General features: G+C 39.9%; 1 protein-coding gene across 3 annotated transcripts in view; it reads left to right on the top strand.

The window, feature by feature from the left end:
* GABRA3 (gamma-aminobutyric acid type A receptor subunit alpha3) overlaps positions 1 to 17334 on the top strand; it is a 408152-nt gene extending 390818 nt beyond the window's left edge. For all 3 annotated transcript variants that reach the window (XM_044235314.1, XM_044235313.1, XM_044235315.1), the window contains exon 10: positions 15075 to 17334. In XM_044235314.1, the coding sequence (XP_044091249.1) occupies positions 15075 to 15410 (336 nt within the window). In that variant the 3' untranslated portion in view covers positions 15411 to 17334. The remainder of the gene's footprint in view (positions 1 to 15074) is intronic.
* The last annotated feature ends 1493 nt before the right edge of the window (positions 17335 to 18827 follow it).

Raw genomic sequence — 18827 nt, 5'->3', positions numbered from 1 at the left:
ATTCTAACTGGTGTAAGGTGATATCTCAATGTGGTTTTAATTTGAATCTCCCTGAGGGCTAATGATGATGAGCATTTTTTCATGTGTCTGATAGCCATTTGTATGTCTTGATTGGAGAAGTGTCTGTTCATATCTTCTGCCCATTTTTTGATGTGTTTGTCTGTTTCGTGTGGGTTGAGTTTGAGGAGTTCATTATAGATCCTGGATATCAACCTTTTGTCTGTACTGTCATTTGCAAATATCTTCTCCCATTCTGTGGGCTCCCTCTTTGTTTTTTTGACTGTTTCCTTTGCTGTGCAGAAGCTTTTGATTTTGATGAAGTCCCAGAAGTTTATTTTCGCTTTTGTTTCCTTTGCCTTTGGAGACGTATCTTGAAAGAAGTTGCTGTGGCTGATATCAAAGAGATTACTGCCTATGTTCTCCTCTAGGATTCTGATGGATTCCTGTCTCACGTTGAGGTCTTTTATCCATTTTGAGTTGATCTTTGTGTACGGTGTAAGGGAATGGTTGAGTTTCATTCTTCTACATATAGCTGTCCAGTTTTCCCAGCACCATTTATTGAAGAGACTGTCTTTTTTCCACTGTATATTTTTTCCTGTTTTGTCGAAGACTGACCATAGAGTTGAGGGTCCATATCTGGGCTCTCTACTCTGTTCCACTGGTCTATGTGTCTGTTTTTATGCCAGTACCATGCTGTCTAGGTGATCACAGCTTTGTAATAAAGCTTGAAATCAGGTAAGGTGATGCCGCCAGCTTTATTTTTGTTTTTCAACATTTCCTTAGAGATTCGGGGTCTCTTCTGATTCCATACAAATTTTAGGATTATTTGCTCCAGCTCTTTGAAGAATGCCGGTGGAATTTTGATCGGAATGGCATTAAAAGTATAGATTGCTCTAGGCAGTATAGACATTTTAACAATGTTTATTCTTCCGATCCAAGAGCATGGAATGGTCTTCCATCTATTTGTGTCTTCTTCAATTTCTTTCATGAGTGTTCTGTAGTTTCACAAGTACAGATCCTTTACAACTTTGGTTAGGTTTATTCCCAGGTATCTTATGGTTCTTGGTGCTATAGTAAATGGAATCGATTCTCTAATTTCCCTTTCTGTATTTTCATTGTTAGTGTATAAGAAAGCCACTGATTTCTGCACATTGACTTTGTATTCTGCCACGTTGCTGAATTGCTGTATGAGTTCCAGTAGTTTGGGGGTGGAGTCTTTTGGGTTTTCCATATAAAGAATCATGTCATCTGCGAAGAGAGAGAGTCTGACTTCTTCATTACCAATTTGGATACCTTTTATTTCTCTCTGTTGTCTGATTGCTGTTGCTAGGACTTCTAAAACTATGTTGAACAAGAGTGGTGAAAGTGGGCATCCTTGTCTTGTTCCTGATCTCAATGGGAAGGCTGCAAGCTTTTTCCCATTGAGGATGATATTTGCTGTGGGTCTTTCATAGATAGATTTGATGAGGTTCAGGAATGTTCCCTCTATCCCTATACTTTGAAGCATTTTAATCAGGAATGGATGCTGGATTTTGTCAAATGCTTTTTCTGCATCAATTGGGAGGACCATGTGGTTCTTCTCTCTTCTCATATTAATTTGTTGTATCACATTGATTGATTTGCGAATGTTGAACCATCCTTGAAGCCCAGGGATGAATCCCACCTGATCATGGTGGATAATCTTTTTAATGTGCTGTTGGATTCTGTTGGCTAGGATCTTGTTGAGAATCTTAGCATCCATATTCATCAGTGATATTGGTCTGAAATTCTCCTTTTTGGTAGGGTCCTTGCCTGTTTTGGGGATCAGGGTAATGCTGGCTTCATAGAAAGAGTCTGGAAGTTTTCCTTCTGTTTCAATTTTTTGAAACAGCTTCAGGAGAATAGGTGTTATTTCTTCTTTGAAGGTTTGGTAGAATTCCCCAGGGAATCCGTCAGGTCCTGGGCTCTTGTTTTTTGGGAGGTTTTTGATCACTGATTCAATCTCGTTATTAGATATCGGTCTATTCAGGTTGTTGATTTCTTCCTGGTTCAATTTTGGTAGTTTATATTTTTCCAGGAATGCATCCATTCCATCTAGGTTGCTAAGCTTATTGGCATATAACTGTTCGTAATAACTTCTGATGATTGTTTCTACTTCCTTGGTGTTAGTTGTGATCTCTCCCTTTTCATTCATAATTTTACGAATTTGGGCTTTCTCTCTTTTCTTTTGGATTAGTGTAGCCAATGGCTTATCGATCTTATTGATTCTTTCAAAAAACCAGCTTCTAGTTTCATTGATACGTTCTACTGTATCTCTGGTTTCTCCCTCATTGATCTCACCTCTAATCTTGATGATTTCCCTTCTTATGTGTGGAGTTGGTTTGATTTGTTGTTGATCCTCCAGTTCTTTAAGGTGTAGAGACAGCTGGTGTGTTCTGGATTTTTCAATTTTTTTGAGCAAGGCTTGGATGGCTATATATTTTCCCCTTAGGACCGCCTTTGCTGTATCCCATAGGTTTTGGACTGAAGTGTCTTCATTCTCATTGGTTTCCATGAATTGTTTCAGTTCTTCTTTGATCTCCTGGTTGATCCAAGCATTCTTAAGCAAGGTGGTCTTTAGCTTCCAGGTGTTTGAGTTCCTTCAGAACTTTTCCTTGTGATTGAGCTCCAGTTTCAAAGCATTGTGATCTGAGAATATGCAGGGAATAATCTCAGTCTTTTGGTATCGGTTGAGTCCTGATTTGTGACCCTGATTTGTAGTATGTGGTCTATTCTGGAGAAGGTTCCGTGTGCACTTGAGAAGAATGAGTATTCTGCTCTTTTAGGGTGGAATGTTCTGTATATATCTATGAGGTCCATCTGGTCCAATGTGTCATTCAATGCTCTTGTTTCTTTATTGATTTTCTGCTTCGATGATCTGTCTAATTCTGAAAGAGGCGTGTTAAGATCTCCTACGATTAGTGTATTCATATCAATATGACTCTTTATCTTGATTAACAGTTTTCTTAAGTAATTGGCTGCTCCCATATTGGGAGCATAGATATTTACAATTGTTAGATCATCTTGGTGGATAGTCCCTTTAAGGATTATGTAGTGTCCTTCTGTATCTCTGACTACAGTCTTTAGTTTGAAGTCTAATTTATCTGATATGAGAATGGTTACCCCAGCCTTCTTTTGAGTCCCATTGGCATGAAAGATGCTTCTCCACCCCTTCACTTTCAGTCTGCGTGTATCTTTAGGTTCAAAATGGGTCTCTTGTAGACAGCATATGGATGGGTCCTGTCGTTTTTTTTTTTGTTTGTTTGTTGTTTTTTTAAATTATTATTTATTTATTTATTTTCAGAAAAACAGTATTCATCAATTTTTCACCACACCCAGTGCTCCATGCAAGCCGTGCCCTCTATAATACCCACCACCTGGTACCCCAACCTCCCACCCCCCCACCACTTCAAACCCCTCAGATTGTTTTTCAGAGTCCATAGTCTCTCATGGTTCACCTCCCCTTCCAATTTACCCAAATTCCCTACTCCTCTCTAACACCCTTTGTCCTCCATGCTATTTGTTATGCTACACAAATAAATGAAACCATATGATAATTGACTCTCTCTGCTTGACTCATTTCACTCAGCATAATCTCTTCCAGTCCCGTCCATATTGCTACAAAAGTTGGGTATTCATCCTTTCTGATGGAGGCATTATACTCCATAGTGTATATGGACCACATCTTCCTTATCCATTCATCTGTTGAAGGGCATCTTGGTTCTTTCCATAGTTTGGCGACTGTGGCCATTGCTGCTATAAACATTGGGGTACAGATGGCCCTTCTTTTCACGACATCTGTGTCTTTGGGGTCAATACCCAGGAGTGCAATTGCAGGGTCATAGGGAAGCTCTATTTTTAATTTCTTGAGGAATCTCCACACTGTTCTCCAAAGAGGCTGCACCAACTTGCATTCCCACCAACAGTGTAAGAGGGTTCCCCTTTCTCCACATCCTCTCCAACACATGTTGTTTCCCGTTTTGTTAATTTTGGCCATTCTAACTAGTGTAAGGTGATATCTCAATATGGTTTTAATTTGAATCTCCCTGAGGGCTAATGATGATGAGCATTTTTTCATTTGTCTGATAGCCATTTGTATGTCTTGATTGGAGAAGTGTCTGTTCATATCTTCTGCCCATTTTTTGATGTGTTTGTCTGTTTCGTGTGGGTTGAGTTTGAGGAGTTCATTATAGATCCTGGATATCAACCTTTTGTCTGTACTGTCATTTGCAAATATATTCTCCCATTCCGTGGGTTGCCTCTTTGTTTTTTTGACTGTTTCCTTTGCTGTGCAGAAGCTTTTGATTTTGATGAAGTCCCAGAAGTTTATTTTCGCTTTTGTTTCCTTTGCCTTTGGAGACGTATCTTGAAAGAAGTTGCGGTGGCTGATATCAAAGAGATTTCTGCCTATGTTCTCCTCTAAGATTCTGATGGATTCCTGTCTCACGTTGAGGTCTTTTATCCATTTTGAGTTGATCTTTGTGTACGGTGTAAGATAATGGTCGAGTTTCATTCTTCTACATATAGCTGTCCAGTTTTCCCAGCACCATTTATTGAAGAGACTGTCTTTTTTCCACTGTATATTTTTTCCTGTTTTGTCAAAGATTAATTGACCATAGAGTTGAGGGTCCATATCTGGGCTCTCTACTCTGTTCCACTGGTCTATGTTTTTTCTGTTTTTATGCCAGTACCATGCTTTCTTGGTGATCACAGCTTTGTAATAAAGCTTGAAATCAGGTAAGGTGATGCCGCCAGCTTTATTTTTGTTTTTCAACATTTCCTTAGCGATTCGGGGTCTCTTCTGATTCCATACAAATTTTAGGATTATTTGCTCCAGCTCTTTGAAGAATGCCGGTGGAATTTTGATCGGAATGGCATTAAAAGTATAGATTGCTCTAGGCAGTATAGACATTTTAACAATGTTTATTCTTCCGATCCAAGAGCATGGAATGGTCTTCCATCTATTTGTGTCTTCTTCAATTTCTTTCATGAGTGTTCTGTAGTTTCACAAGTACAGATCCTTTACAACTTTGGTTAGGTTTATTCCCAGGTATCTTATGGTTCTTGGTGCTATAGTAAATGGAATCGATTCTCTAATTTCCCTTTCTGTATTTTCATTGTTAGTGTATAAGAAAGCCACTGATTTCTGCACATTGACTTTGTATTCTGCCACGTTGCTGAATTGCTGTATGAGTTCTAGTAGTCTGGGGGTGGAGTCTTTTGGGTTTTCCATATAAAGAATCATGTCATCTGCGAAGAGAGAGAGTTTGATTTCTTCATTACCAATTTGGATACCTTTTATTTCTCTCTGTTGTCTGATTGCTGTTGCTAGGACTTCTAATACTATGTTGAACAAGAGGGTCCTGTCGTTTTATCCAATCTGCAACCCTGTGCCATTTTATGGGTGGATTTAGGCCATTCACATTGAGAGTGATTATTGATAAATACGTTTTTATTGACATCGAGTTACCTTTGAAGTCTTTCTTTCTGTATACTGTCTCTATATTTCTGTCAATGCTATTCTTGGGATTTTTCCTCTTTTATAGAACCCCCCTTAATATTTCCTGCAGTGTCGGCTTGGTGGTTGCATAGTCTTTTAAGCCTTGCCGGTCTTGGAAACTCTTTATCTCTCCATCCATTTTGAATGTCAGTCTTGCTGGATAAAGTATTCTTGGCTGCATGATCTTCTCATTTAGTGCCCTGAATATATCTTGCCAGCCTCTTCTGGCTTTCCAGGTCTCTGTGGACAGGTCTGACGTTATTCTGATGGGCTTCCCTCTGTAAGTAAGGAGCCTCTTTTCCCTGGCGGCTTTCAAGAGATTATACCTACAATTATAATTCCTCAATTTGACTATCAGGTGTCGTGATGTTTTTTTGGAATGTATAATCTTGGGTGGAGACCGTTCAGCCTCTAGTACATGAACGCTGGTTTCATTCGCGAGATTTGAAAAATTTTCATGAAGGACTTGTTCCACTATATCTTCTAGACTTCTTTCTTTCTCCTCCCCTTCAGGGATTCCAATAATTCTGACGTTGGAACGCTTCATGGCATCATTTATTTCCCTGATTCTGCTTTCGTGGTTTCTAAGCTGTTTGTTCCAGGCTTCCTCCTGATCCTTTCTCTCTATCTGTTTGTTTTCCAGATCACTAATTCTATCTTCTGTCTCAGTTACCCTAGCTTTGAGAGAGTTTAGATTAGATTGGAACTCATTGAGAGCATTGTGAACCTCCTCCCTGGTAGCTTTAAGCTCCGCCCTAACATTGTGCACATCCTGTCTGGTCGCTTTCAGTTCGGCCCTAATCAATTCTGTTTGGTCATCTATGGCTTTCTCCAACCTAGCTATTGCCTGGATAATTGTTAGCCTGAATTATCTTTCCGACATATTGTCTATGTTGATAGCCGTTAGCTCTGTTGCAGAAGGTCCATCCTCTGTATTTTTCTTCTGTTGGGCATTCCTCCTCCTAGTCATTTTGGTGGGAGATGACTGAACAGATGTAGCTGGATGTATCAACTCTGGTACAGTCAAGGTGCACCCTGGAACACTTCTGAGCAATCAGAATTCCCCACCCAAATGAGAGACAAAGGAAAAGAAAAAGAAAAAGAAAAGAAGAAAAAGAAAAAGAAAAAAAAAGAGAGAGAGAGTCAGGAAAGAAAGGGAAGATGAAAAAGAAGGTTCAGCCCAGATGGGCCCCAAGGTAAGATTTATGAAGTAGACAAACAAAAAGAGATAAAAAGACTGATACAAGTATATGGCAAGAGAAAAAAAAAAAAAATATATATATATATATATATATGCAAATAAAGAAAGAACCTCATCAAAAAGAGCCACACGTGTAAAATTTATATGCTATCAGGACAAGCACAAAAACCAAAGAAACACTGGTAGAAGAAGATGGGAGAGTTCTTATAAATTCTCAGTGTGTGCGATGAAGGTTGTTTTGATTCTTCCCGGATGTATCTTGATATCTTTGTTAAAGGACTCAACTTTCCTAAGATAAAGGGGATTAAAAATTGGTTTACCTATAGGGGTAGTATTCATTGGGGAAAGGGGATTACTTTGAAGTTAACTCTATATGAATATTAGAGTATAAAAATAAAAAGGAATATACTAGACTAAACTAAACTAAAATTTTTAAAAAAGGAATTCAAAAAATAAAAATGCAAAAGAAAAACATAGGTGTATGTATCAAAAAGTTCAGGTTAGAAAGGTATTATGAAATTTGATGTACTGTACAGCTTGCTGTGATGGTAAATAGGTTAAAAAAATTACCTATGTGTAAAAAAAAAAAAAAGAAAAGAAAAAATATGAACCGTAATAGTGGAAACGAGTGAACAATACAAGTTTTCCTATGAAGTAGTGGTTGTTCTCTTCTAGTCCTTTTTTTTTTTTTTTTTCTTGGTTTGTTTTCTGGGGGAGGGGCCTGCCACGTGGGTTGTCAGTCAATGATGTTTCCTGAGTTGAGTCCCCCCGCCCCCCCTCAAGGGTGTGGGCTCTGGGGAAACTGGTTTTTTTCAGGCTTTTGTTCTCTGGCGGTTTTTATGCTTGTTCACTTTTTTCCCTCTCACCTTGACTGCCTTTGATGGTTTTTGTAGTATTAGAAGAAATCAAACCGCACCCTGATCTCCCTCTCAGAGAGAAGACTCAGTCTGGGTGCAGAAGCTGAATAAATTCCCCCTTGGCCGCTGGCAGAGCAGGTTCCAAGATGCAGACCCTGGGGGCGCAGGATCTTTTGCTTATACCCAAAGCCAAGGCAGTGGCAGCTGTCTGGGAGCTCCCGACCGCCAGAGAGGTTCCAAGCAGCGATCGCACACTGAGATTTTGCCACTGGCCCGGGCTGGGAGTGCCCGGCTTGCGGGCACCTCTTTTCAGAGGCAGCTATGGGTCGGGCGCGCGTCTGGGTCACTGAGAATGGGGCGCTGGTCCGTAAGCCCCAGGCTGGGCTTTTGCGCGCCTCTGTCAGGGGAAGAGTTTCGCGTGCGCGGCGTAGGCTTTGAAACAATGGCGTGGATCAAAGAGCGCTGGCCGGGCCTCAGTAACTCAGGGGAGCATGAGCAACGTGCGCGCATATCTCGAGCTTTGTGGTAGGGCTAGCGCGCATTCTGCAGACCGGCACGGCTCCCAGACTGTATTCTTTATGCTGTACATTACATCTCCATGATTAATTTTACTGGAAGCTGGTACTTCTTAATCATTTTCACCTATTTTACCTGTTTCCCCAATCCTTCCTCTCTCCAGTAACCAAGTTACCTCTATATAGACCCTATTTCTGTTTTGTTTTCTTAGATACTACATATAAGTGAAATCATATGGTATTTGTGTATAAGTGAAATCTCTGAGTTATTTTACTCAGCATAATACCCTCTAGGTCCATCCATGTTGTGGCAATTGACAAGATTTAATTATTATGGGTGAGTAATATTCCATTGTATACATATATGCCATATCTCCTTTATCCATTCATCTATTGATGGACACTGAGGTTGCTTCCATATCTTAACCATTACAAATAATGCTTCAATAACCATAGGGTCTGTGTATCCCTTCAAGTTAGTGTTTTCATTTTCTTTGGGTAAATACCCAGTAGTGTAATTACTGAATCATATGGTATTTCTAATTTTTTGAGGAACCTCCATATTGTTTTCCATAGTACCTGAATCTATTAACATTCCTACCAACAGTATATGCAGTTTCCCTTTTCTCCACATCCTCACCAATACTTTTTTTGGTTGTTTTGCTAATAGCCACTCTGACCAATGTGAGGAGATACCTCATTATAGTTTTGATTTACATTTTCCTGATGATTAGTGATGCTGAATGTCTTTTCATATGTCTATTGACCATCTGTATGTTTTCAAGTACTCTGCCAATTTTTTTTGAAGATTTTATTTATTTATTTGACAGACAGAGATAGTAAGAGAGGGAACAGAAGCAGGGGGAGCATGAGAGGGAGAGGCAGACTCCCCGCTGAGCAGGGAGCCTGATGTGGGACTTGATTCCAGGACCTCATGATCATGACCTGAGCTGAAGGCAGATGCTTAATAACTGATCCACCCAGGCACCCTCTCTGCCAATTTTTTTATCAAGTTTTTTTTATAGTAAGTTGTCTGACTTACTTATATATGTTGGATGTTAACCCCTTAGTGGATGTATGACTTGCAAATATCTACTCCCATTTAGTATGTAGTCTTTTCATTTTGTTGATTGTCTCCTTTCCTGTGCAGAAGCTTTTAGGTTTGATATAATCCCATTTGTTTATTTTAGCTTTTATTGCTCTTTTCTGAGGAGATTTGTCTTTTTTTTTTCCATTTATTTATTTTCAGAAAAACATTATTCATTATTTTTTCACCACACCCAGTGCTCCATGCAAGCCGTGCCCTCTATAATACCCACCACCTGGTACCCCAACCTCCCACCCCCCGCCACTTCAAACCCCTCAGATTGTTTTTCAGAGTCCATAGTCTCTCATGGTTCACCTCCCCTTCCAATTTACCCAAATTCCCTACTCCTCTCTAACGCCCCTTGTCCTCCATGAGATTTGTCTTTAAAAATATTGCTAATGGGGCGCCTGGGTGGCTCAGTGGGTTAAGCTGCTGCCTTCGGCTCAGGTCATGATCTCAGGGTCCTGGGATCGAGTCCCGTATCGGGCTCTCTGCTCAGCAGGGAGCCTGCTTCCCTCTCTCTCTCTCTGCCTGCCTCTCCATCTACTTGTGATTTCTCTCTGTCAAATAAATAAATAAAATCTTTAAAAAAAATATTGCTAAGACTGGTGACAAATAGATTGCTGCCTGTGTTTTCTTCTGAAAGTTTTATGTTTTCAGGTCTTCCACTCAGGCTTTTAATGCATTTTGAGTTTATTTTTGAATATGATATAAGAGAGTAGTCCAGTTTTGGTTTTCTGCATGTAGCTGCTCAGTTTTCCTAGCACCATTTATTGAAGAGACTGCCTTTCCCCCATTTGATCTTTTTACATCCTTTGGTCACAGCTTAATTGGCTATATATGCCTAGGTTTATTTCTGGATGCCCTATTCTGTTTATATATGTGTCTATTTTCATGCCAGTACTATACCATTTTGATTCTTATAACTTTGTAGTATGGTTTGAAATCAGGAAACATGATACCTCCACCTTTGTTCCACTTTCTCAAGATCGCTTAGCTATTTGGGGTCTTTCAGTGCTTTCATATAAATTTGATAATTTTTTGTTCTAGTTCCATGAAAAAATGCCTTTGGTATTTTGACAGAGATTGCATTGAATCCATAGATTGCTTTGGGTAGTATAGATATTTTTGAAATGTTAATTCTCCGAAACCATGGGACAGTATAATTTTCCACTTGTGTTGTCTTCAGTTTCTTTCAGCAATGTTATAAATCACCTTTGGTTAAATTTATTCCTGGATATTTTATTTTTTATGTTTGAGGAACCTCAAACTGTAATGAAATTGTAAATGAAATTGTTTTCTCTTTATTTTTACATTTAAAAAATTTTAATTAATTCAATTTAATTAACGTATACTATATTAGTTTAAGTGGTACAATTTAGTGATTGCTTGCATACAAAACCTAGTGCTCATTACATCAAGTGCCAATCATCCAATTAATTACCACTTCCCCCCACCTCCTTCCCTCCAGCAACCCTCAGTTTGCTTCCTATAGTTAAGGGTCTCTTATGGTTTGTCTCCCTCTCTGTTTCTATCTTATTTTATTTTTCCTTCCTTTCCCCTATGTTCATCTGTTTTGTTTCTTAAATTCCCTAAGAGGAAAATCATTTTTTTAAATTTTTCTTTCTGTTTTAATGCTCATTACTAGTGTATAGAAATGCAAGTGATGGGACACCTCGGTGGCTCAGTCATTTAAGTGTCTGCCCTTGGCTCAGGTCGTGATCCCAGGCTCCTGGGATCCAGCCCCACATCATTCTCCCTGCTCAGCGTGGAGCCTGCTCCTCCCTCTCCCTCTGCCATGCTTGTTCTCTCTCTCTCTCTCTCTCTCAAATAAATAAATAAATCTTTTTTAAAAATGCAAGTGATTTCTGCCTGTTAATTTTGTATCCTGCAATCTTACTAAATGTATTAGTTGCAATTGCTTTTTAGTGGAGTCTTCAGGGTTTTCTATACATGGTATCATGTCACCTGAAAATAATGACAGTTTTATTTTTTTTTTCTAATTGGGATGACTTTTATTTCTTTTATGTTGAGGCTAGGACCTATAATAGTATGTTGAATAAAAAATGGTGAGAATGGACATCCTTGTCTTGTTCCTGTTCCTAGAGAAAAGGCTTTCAGCTTTTTACCTTTGGGTATGTTAGCTGTGGGCTTGTCATACATGGTTTTTATTATGTTGAGGTATGCTTCTTCCAGTCTCACTTTGTTGAGAGTTTTTATCATAAATGAATGTTGGATTTTGTCAACTGCTTTTTTTGCATCTATTGAGATGATCATGATTTTTATCCTTTTTTTGTTATTGTTGTGTATCACATTCATTGACTTGTGGATATTGAACTGTCTTTCCATCACTGGAATGAATCCCACTTGGTCTTGCTATATACTACTTTTAATTAATTTGCTGTTGAATTTGATTAGCTAATATTTTGTTGAGGGTTTTGGCATGTATGTTCATCAGGGATCTTTGGCTGTAGTGTGTGTATGCGTGCATGTGTGTGTGTGTGTGTGTGTGGTGTCTTTGGTTGTGATACCAAGGTAATGCTGGCCTCATAAAATGAGTTTGGAAGTGTTCTCTCTTCTTCAACTTCTAAAAATGCTTTGAGAAGGATAGGTCTAACTCTTCTTTAAATGTTTGGTAGAATTTACGCATGAAGCCATTTGGTCCTGGATGTTTTTTGTTTTTTTGTAACTTCTTTGATTTGTCTTTGATTTCCTTATAACATATATGCCATTACTTTGCTCCACTTATGAAAACTGGAGTTCAGGATACTTGAGTGTCTATTATGGGGTAGATTCAGAGGCTCTGGGCCATATCTGCATATACTCTGATGACTTGGCTGAGTATCAAGTACATTCAGGGCTCCAACTTACCCTGTATTTTGCACTTCTAGAACAATAGACATGAATGCCATCTGAGGAAAACCCTTGAGTTGGACATGCATTGGTCCATAAAAGTTTTCATTGCCTCATCCTAAAATCCACATGAGGTGACTTTCTAGAAGGAAAATTGTCCTGGGAGTCATACTTGGGGAATTTGGAGGAGTCAGTTTCAGTTTGGTGGTGTGGGAATTACTCCCAGCTGAACTATGGAAATTTATTCTGTATAGGAGAGGTCAAGACTAAGAAGGAACAAATGAAAAATCACATTGAGAGTCCTCAGTGTGGGGAGGTCATCTTTTTATTCACTAAACATCTATCACATGACGAAGTTAGGCATTTGGCTAGGAAGGAAGGAATAGAATTACAGCTTGGTCAAAACTAAGTCTAGTTTGTATCTATCAAATTCCAGATCATAGGGAAATATTGAAAACTAGGTACAGAAATGGATAAATATTAACTACTAATCTCTGCATCCCGTTTCTGTCTTATTGATAGTACAGCTTTTGCTTTGATCTCCTTCCTATTTAGGTAAAAAATTAGAATGGTTGACTAAAATGTGCCATGTTGGAAAGGGCAAGGGAAATTAAAATGAAATTTTCCTTTATTGCTTTAAAAATCTGAGATTAAATCCACTTCTGCTTCTCCTCACCTATAGAACAAAAAGGATTTATAAAGCTAAAGAAATTGCTTGATGTTTGGAATGACTGTTTCAGGGACTTGGTCATAACCAGCTTATATGATAACTAAATGGAATAATGTGAAAGTCAAGGTAGTGGGGTTCTTTTCTTTTCTTTCTCCTTTTTTCTTTGTCCATCCACCGAAAAAAGAGATTACTAAGCAAATTAATAAGTAAGCAGTCAAACAAGTAAAATGCTATTTAATAGCAGAGGCATTTAGCAGCATGCCTCTATTCACACAACGAAGTTGCTAATTATAAATGAGTCCCATGTAGTATTTAAGGCATTTGCAAGGTTCTTAGAAGTCTTAGAGCTCTGTCCCCCCTTCCACTTGTAGCAATCTGGCTGCAGTTCTTAAAGAGAAAAACTGTGTTGCTTTATTAAAGTCTTATTAGTGAGATGGTTTGTGTACTTAAACAACACTCTCTCACTTATCCCACACTCCCCCTCTGATTGAAAACTCTAAAGTCAGCAAGGGCAGGCAGAACAGGAAAGCAGGGCATACAAGGCCTTTGCCCTGTACACTGTGACCCAGATACAGCAGACTTCTTGTCATCCTTTCAAATAAGCAGTGCCCTTAACCTGTGCTATATCTTCATCTTATGAGTTCCTGCTTATCTTCTGCGACCCAGTTCAAAAAATTCATTGCCTTCTCTGAGCTACCTTTTCTACATCTGTAGGTATTTAGCCCATCATTTTACTGAATTCCCATTATATCTGTTATAATTTGCTCATATCTGTTAGAACTCTGATCATACTATGTAACACTCATGTGTTCCTAAAACCCTCTCCACCACTGGACTGTAAACTCCTGGAAAACAGGGATTGAAATGGATTCATCTTTTAACCTTCCCACCAATCCCTAAATACCTAGCATAGTTTTGACCCAGTAGATATTCAGTAAATATTTGGCAAAGTTATACTAGGATCAGGAAGGTAAATGGCAGTATGGTCTAAAGGGGGGAAGATAAAAATGGTAGGGACTCTGATGTAAAGAAGAAAAGAAAGAGAGTAGGGGAGAAGGGTTGGTAAGAGAAAGGTGGGAGTAGAGAGACCCTGGAAGGAAAGAAGAAGAGGAGGAGTAAAATAAATACAGATGCTGGGAAGCAAAAGAACACTGAAAAGGGAACAAATGAGGTGTGTGAAATTAGGGCAATGCAAGTAGTTACCACTTTTCATCAAATACTCTTGGGCATTTCTGAAGCTCATCTATCCCCAACTTTTCCCTAGAAACAAAAAGGGATGGAAAGAAGAAAAGGCTAGAGTACAGGGGGAGACAGCAAACACTATAAACTATGAGCTCAGTCACTCTATTCTGTTCTAGACCTGAGTTTTGTTTCCTCTTTTCTTCACGGAGGGTCATGAGTATACAAATCATGTATGTGGGAACAAATGGGCACATGTGTGCATGTTTGTTTCTCATTGAGTTTTTTCTTTTTTTAATTCTGAAAAAAAATTTACAAAGGACAGTGTCATAACAAAGGCAGAAACAGCCAGGGGATTGCCATGTCAGAGGGAAACATTTCATCGCTCCCTGGGGAAACATTGGCTCCTGCTTGTAACTATGTATGAGTGAAAAACCCTGGTGTGCCCCCTAGCTTGCTGAACACATTTACAGTGCATGAAGGGTGAGATACTGTTGTAATGATGCATGTAAACATGCCATAGTATTTATTGTGTCTTTAAGTTGAAATGACTTTCAGACTCACATAGCTCTCTTCCTCACAGGGGATGTGCCACTTGATGGTTGAAGCCTTTTGGAGTTATTTCTCGGGTAACCAAAAAAGTGTCTCGCACCTATAGAAAGCAACACAGTACAGCCCTGGATAAAAGTCAGGAGCCCAGGTGGCTAGTGTGGGCTCTGCTACTCAGTCTGAGGCTGAATTTTGTCATCTGTCAAATGGAGTAATCTCACCTACCTACTTGATAGGGTTACTGTGAGGATCAAATCACATGAATATATAAAACCCTACATGCAACCAACATTTCACAGTTTTCCAGTGATTCTTACCACCATTCTTTCATCTGATCCTCTCAACAACCCTGCCAAATATTTTGATTTTCATTTTACAGATGAAGAGACTAAAGCACAAAGAGAAGTGACTTGGCCAAAGCCACATAGCTAGTAAACCAGGATGATGCAAGTTTTCTGTTTTCAAGCTCATCTTCAATTATCCTTAGACACAAACCTGTCTACTCAGTGCTATTGGCTTCCTGGCCTCTGTTTCTTAACTTCCCTCATGGCTCCTCCTCCCTACAACCTCTGAAGGTGCTCTGTGTAATGAATTAATTAGCTTTTGTTTTGTCCCCCCTTCTCCCCTACTTTTTCTGGCTCTTAGAAGAAAACACCAGCAGCCCCAACAAAGAAAACCAGTACCACCTTCAACATCGTGGGAACCACCTATCCCATCAATCTGGCCAAGGACACTGAGTTCTCCACCATCTCCAAGGGCGCTGCTCCCAGTGCCTCCTCAACCCCAACAATTATTGCTTCGCCCAAGACCACCTACGTGCAGGACATCCCGACTGAGACCAAGACCTACAACAGTGTCAGCAAGGTTGACAAAATTTCCCGCATCATCTTTCCTGTGCTTTTTGCCATTTTTAATCTGGTCTACTGGGCCACCTATGTCAACCGGGAGTCAGCTATCAAGGGCATGATCCGCAAACACTAGATAGTGGTGATGCAGCAACCAGAGCACTGTATACCCTAGGAAGCATCCAGGCACTTAAACCCCAGGGCTCCCCTTTCTGTGTTTCAGGATTCTTCTTTTTGACTCTCTACCAAGCTGTGACTCTCAATTAATATTTATGAATCTTAATGGAAAAAAAAAAACAGAAAAATTACTTGTCCCTCTGACATTGCTGAGTGTACCCTCATCAGAGCCAAACACTGCCATTTGTTCAGTTGCTCATCTTGGTCTGCCAGTCTCCCCCAGCTGAGGGCACTGCATGTATTTTATTGCACTCTGCCCACTGCAGAAAGAACAGGAGACTCTACTACTTGTAGTGGGAACCTTGGCTGTTTGAGTGGTCCAGACCAAGGAGATTCTTGACGGTCCAGATCAGATGATTCTGACTCATTCATAAGCCAGACTATCCCATGTGGTCCTGGCTTGCTATTTCCTTTACCTACAGCAAGGCCCACTATGCAAAAGTACTGCTAGAAAAGGCAGGAGCCAGTGCTAGCCTCTGAACCTGGCCACTGACTCTTTATTGACTTGGAGGTTAGTGGGGACAGTTAAGTCTCACCACTGTCAATGATATATGGCCAAAACAGATAGAACCAACTAGGCAAGCCTGGCCCCAAGATGGCTGATGCTCTGCCATGTTCAGTCCCTCAGGAAAATAGTATCTTCTTTGGTATATCTCTCCTTCAGAAAAGCCCTTTGACCACCCCCCCCAAATAGCCAGCTGGACACGGTTTATTTTAGACTCGTTACAACCTGCAAATTCTTCAGGAAAAGGATCAAGTATTTTTGTAATTTATACTAAAAAAGGGACAAACAGAAACAGAAAGATCTAGATCAAATGCCTATGCAATTTTTTAAAAATTATGTAGGGAAGTTAACTCCCTGCCAAGGCAACTAGTCAAATACTGGATGGGGCAAGAGATTTGGGCTGGGTAGTAAAAGCTTAAAGTCTGGCTCAAAAGAGAGGGCCACTGGCAGGTAAAAGTCCTATTCTTCCTTCCATGCCTTGTACACCCTAAATGCTAGCCCAGGCCTAAGAACTCTGCTTTCACTCTGTCAGGGAACTCTGGTCCTCTGTTGATGCCAGTTCTTAGAGGGGTGAATTGGAGTCTAGTTGATTTTTGAGTCAAGTGAATCATTATTACTAGTTTGCTAATATTTTACTTAGGGGCCATTTGATCTTGTTTGTTCTTAATGTATTATAATTGTAAACTTTTTACAAGATAGATAAACTGACTCTCAGATATTTGAATGACTTGCTTAGGCAATTTACGAGTGTCTATAATAGAGAACTATCATGGGTCCCTTTCTAAAGACCAAAAAGAAGACAGGTCTGAGAAGCCAGATCAACTTGACCTCTGAACCAACATGATCTCAACAGTCCTGCTGACTCCTGAATGCAGTTTGGTTGGACACCAAAATATTTGTAGAAAGAACTCATAATGTGTCACCTAAGGAGACCACTTCTAATAGTCATGGCTCAATAGAATGAAACTGTTTAGGATGGCAGTCCCAGCCACAGAAGACCAAATTAAAGCCACAGATGGCACCAAATCAGACTCTCCCCGCCCACTCCCTAAACAAAGCTCCTAAGGGGTCTATCATTAGCCACTGGTTGCGTTTGCGCCTATCTTTCCCCTCCCCATCCCCCTGCTTCTCTGCCATTGCTGGGATAATGCATGCCAGTCCCATTATTTCTAAGAGTATGTCTTTAGGCAATTTCATGACTAGAAGAGTGTAGTGTTGTGGATATGTGGGGATGGGGGGTGGTGGGGTGGGTGGGGCTGTTAATGATCATCTAAAGGAGTTTAGAATGAAAGCCTGACCTTTGCCTTTCTGTAGAAATTGTGTTTCCAAATGCTTTGGTGCAATGTTTAGTGGCTGTTTATTAAACTTCTGAATTGTACTCAGACTGGAGAGCTTTTATTTTAAATTTAGATTTATTTATTTATTTAAGAAAGAGTGTGCACAAGCCTGGGGAGGGAAAGAGGAAGAGGGAAAATGTCTCAAGCAGACTCTCTGCAGAGTGCAGAACCTGATGTGGGATGTAGGGATTGATCCCATGACCCTGAGACCATGACTTGAGCCAAAATCAAGAGTTGGACACTAAACTGAGCCACTGAAGGACCGCAAGAGGCTTTTTTTTTGTGGCGGGGGGGGTTACTCATCTCTAAGTCCCACTCTTAATTCACCCTTGCTTTCTACTTCTTAACACTATTTAAATAAGCTGGAAAAGGTGTATCCCCAGAGCGAGAGACCTATTACAGTTGATCCAAAATTGAACCCATGTGAAAACATAGCTTTGATTGACTCAAGGGTCTCATTACCCAATAAGAGAAGAAAACACCTGCATTGTTTCCTCTGCTAAATTCTCCCACTCCCAGGTAACAGGGAAAGTAATTCTCATTGCAATTCAACATCTCTAGTCTAGTTCTTTCATATTAAATTTAATATGTTCAAAGCAAAACCCTTGACTCCTCAACACATGCAATACTTCCCTTGGTCATTCCTTTATCAATTAACAGAAGCAGCAGCATTTGCCCAGATGCTCAATACAAAAACACGGAAATAAATCTTGACACCTCTCTTTCATCCCCACATTCAGCACATCTGACAATCTTGTGCACTTAGCCTCTAATTTAAATTTCATGTTGTACCACCTACTCCTCACTACCATTACCAGCACCCCAGTCCAAGCCTTCATCATGATCTCACATGGATCACTACAGGGCTAGCCTTTTAAACTGTAAACCATATCATGTCCCTTGCCTGTTTAATACCTTTCAGTGGTATCTGCTACACATAAAATAAAATCCAAAATATAACCTTGGCTTTAAAAGTCTTGCTCAGTCTCCTTACCACAATGCCTGCATCATTTACAATGCATCAGTCATTTCAACAACACATCAAGTACTACTGTATCTTAGGGCCTTTATGTAGGGTGCTTTCTCAGCCTAGAAATTTGCTTCCCTTCCTGCTTTGACCTGGCTGACTCCTACTCATCCCTCAGTTTGCACATGAAAGGTCATGTCTCTCATGTCTTGTCGCCCATCACAAACCAGCTACATGCTTGCTTCTACTCCATTCTGCATTGCTTTCACTATACCAACATATATCATTGCTATCTCCCACTAGACTAAGCCCTATAAAGAGGAGCTGCCCTTATACACCACTATGTAGAACTAAAACCATAGTCCAAGCTCAGCAAATGCTTATTAAATAAAATAATTTTTGAGCTGGGATTTAAAGGATGTTCAGACTTTGCCAGGCAAAGAAAAGAAGGACATTCAAGACAGATGCACAAAGGCCCAGAAATGCAAAAGACCATAATGAGATATACAGCAAATTTATTTGTCCTGTCTAACCATTCTACCCATTAGGATGGGTGGTGAATACAGT

This window comes from Neovison vison, chromosome X (assembly GCF_020171115.1).
Source record: "Neovison vison isolate M4711 chromosome X, ASM_NN_V1, whole genome shotgun sequence".
NCBI classification, from domain to species: domain Eukaryota; kingdom Metazoa; phylum Chordata; class Mammalia; order Carnivora; family Mustelidae; genus Neogale; species Neogale vison.
This window is presented reverse-complemented; position numbering and strand designations above follow the sequence as displayed.